The following is a 2,049-nucleotide window of genomic DNA, read 5'->3' on the forward strand; positions in this document are numbered from 1 at the left end:
GGGGATGGTCATGGGACGGGGATGGGGAGCAGAGGTGGGGATGGGATGCGGTGGGATGGGGGGATGGGGATGGTCATGGGTCCGTGTGGCGATGGGAAAGGGACGAGGAAGAGGGTGTGGTAAGGATGAGGATGGGGAGCAGGGATGGGGAGCAAGAATAAGAATGAGGGACAGGGATGGGGACAGGGTAGGATAGGATGGGGGGAATGGAGATGGAGATGGTCATGGGATGGAGTGGGGATAGGATGGGGATGAGGGTGGGAGAGGGTTGGGGAGCAGGGATGGGAGGGATGGAGATGGGATGGGGATGGGGTGGGATTGGAATGGCATAGGGATGAAGGTGTGATAGGGATGGGGATGGAGATGGTCATGGGACGGGGGTGAGGATGGGATAGGATAAGGGATGGGATGCAGGATGCATCATGACACACAGCTGCAGGAAGGTGACCTGCTGGCCGAGCTGGGAGCAAGGATGGGCAGCACAGCTGGTCTGGATACATGGCCTCTTAGCTGGAGACCATGGTGACTGCCGTTTCTTCGAAGACCCTCTGGAAGGCGACCTGAAGAGACACCACGGAGCAGTGCCTCCGGCAGCTCCCCACCAAGAAGTAGATGAAGGGGTTGATGCTGCTGTTGATGGAGGCGAGGAGGAAAACAGCCTGGGAGGACAGAAAGCGGTAGCTGAACTGCTGCAGGAAATTCTGGATGCTGAGGGGAACCCCAAAGATGAGAAAGAAGAGGACAGTGAGGAAGATGACGATGTAGAGCCTCTTGGGCTGGCGCTGCTGGGAGCCACACAGGACCTTAATGAAGAGGATCACGTTGGAAATGACCATGGGTGGGGCAAGGATGAGGAAGTTGAGGACATACATGGAGATGAGAGCTGTCTGGCAGTGCTCTTCATACTTCATCAGGCACAGAGCAGTGACTGGAGCAGTGACAGCGATGGAGAGGACCCAGAGCAGGGCACACAGTGCCGCCGACAAGCGCTGGGGGCGGCGGCAGCGGTACCAGAGCGGGCAGAGGATGGACACACACCTCTCGATGCTGATGGCCGTCAGGAGGTACAGACTCATGTTGTAGGAGAAGAGTGAGAACTGGAAAAGCCACCTCTGGTACTTCAGGATCCCAGTGGGGTCGCAAGAGGAATTGTCTATCAGGTAGAGGAGGGATGAGGCGACTATGAAGAGGAGGAAGGCGAAGTCAGTGACGGCCAAGTTGAGGATGTAGACGGTGATGGGGTTCCTGCGGATGCGGAAGCCGAGGAGCCAGAGGACCACCCCGTTCCCCACCAGCCCACAGAGGCAGATGAGCAGCGTGAGACCATCGATGGCCATGTCAGTGACCTCCAATATGCAGGAGTCTTCTCCACCGGTGGTCGGCGTGGGTGACGCGGTAGGTGGGAATGTCTGGTTCAGCTCCATGGTGGGAGGTGGGACGTGGTCCCTGGCTGCAGTCAGAGCAGATGGAGAGTCAATGGGACCCCAAGAGCAAGAAGGACCTGTCAGGGAGAGGGGTCCTGGTGACGTGGCACAGCAGGGGTGGGGACAGGGGGGTGACAGGAGGGTTGGGGTGATGGCTGGGCTGGGGGAGAGTGTGGATGAGAGGTTGGGGGGGGCTCCAGGTGCCCCGAGGGAGGACATGCAGGAGCGTTGAGAGGGGCTCTGGTCCTGACCCCCTACCTTTCCGCAGGTCCAAGCAGGGCACGCTCCCTCCCTCCGGCTCTCCTCACCACGACCTCCTTCTCCGATGAGGAGAACCTGGGGTCTCGGCCTCCTGGAGAAGAGCAAGAAGAACCCCCGAGCAGCTCTTCTCGCCTTGGAGGCGAGCTGCTTTTTTTGGGGCGTTTCTGCAAGGTCACGGGTGTGGGTGGTGAGAGAGCACTGGGCAGTTTCAGAGCCACGGGCTGCATCACCAGAGATTCTCCTGTCAAATTTCTCTTGGTCTTGCCGGAAAGGAAATGTTTTGTCCGAGAAAATACCCCAGAGGACGGATGCTGCACCATCTCCGTCTTGCTATGAAAAATATCCCCATGCTTTTAGGATTCAA

General features: G+C 58.5%; 1 protein-coding gene across 1 annotated transcript; it reads right to left on the reverse strand.

Moving 5' to 3' along the window:
* Positions 1–506: 506 nt before the first annotated feature.
* On the reverse strand, positions 507–1,438 carry LOC106891897 (mas-related G-protein coupled receptor member H-like). The gene has a single exon (XM_014948726.1). The coding sequence runs from the start codon at positions 1,422–1,424 to the stop codon at positions 507–509; it is 918 nt and encodes a 305-aa protein (XP_014804212.1). The 5' UTR covers positions 1,425–1,438.
* Positions 1,439–2,049: the final 611 nt, after the last annotated feature.

The sequence above is a fragment of the Calidris pugnax genome, unplaced genomic scaffold (assembly GCF_001431845.1).
Source record: "Calidris pugnax isolate Ruff unplaced genomic scaffold, ASM143184v1 scaffold107, whole genome shotgun sequence".
Lineage (NCBI taxonomy): Eukaryota > Metazoa > Chordata > Aves > Charadriiformes > Scolopacidae > Calidris > Calidris pugnax.

Excerpts from the sequence above, each read along its gene's own strand:
- LOC106891897 (XM_014948726.1), bottom strand. The coding sequence starts at position 1,424 with ATGGAGCTGAACCAGACATTCCCACCTACCGCGTCACCCACGCCGACC.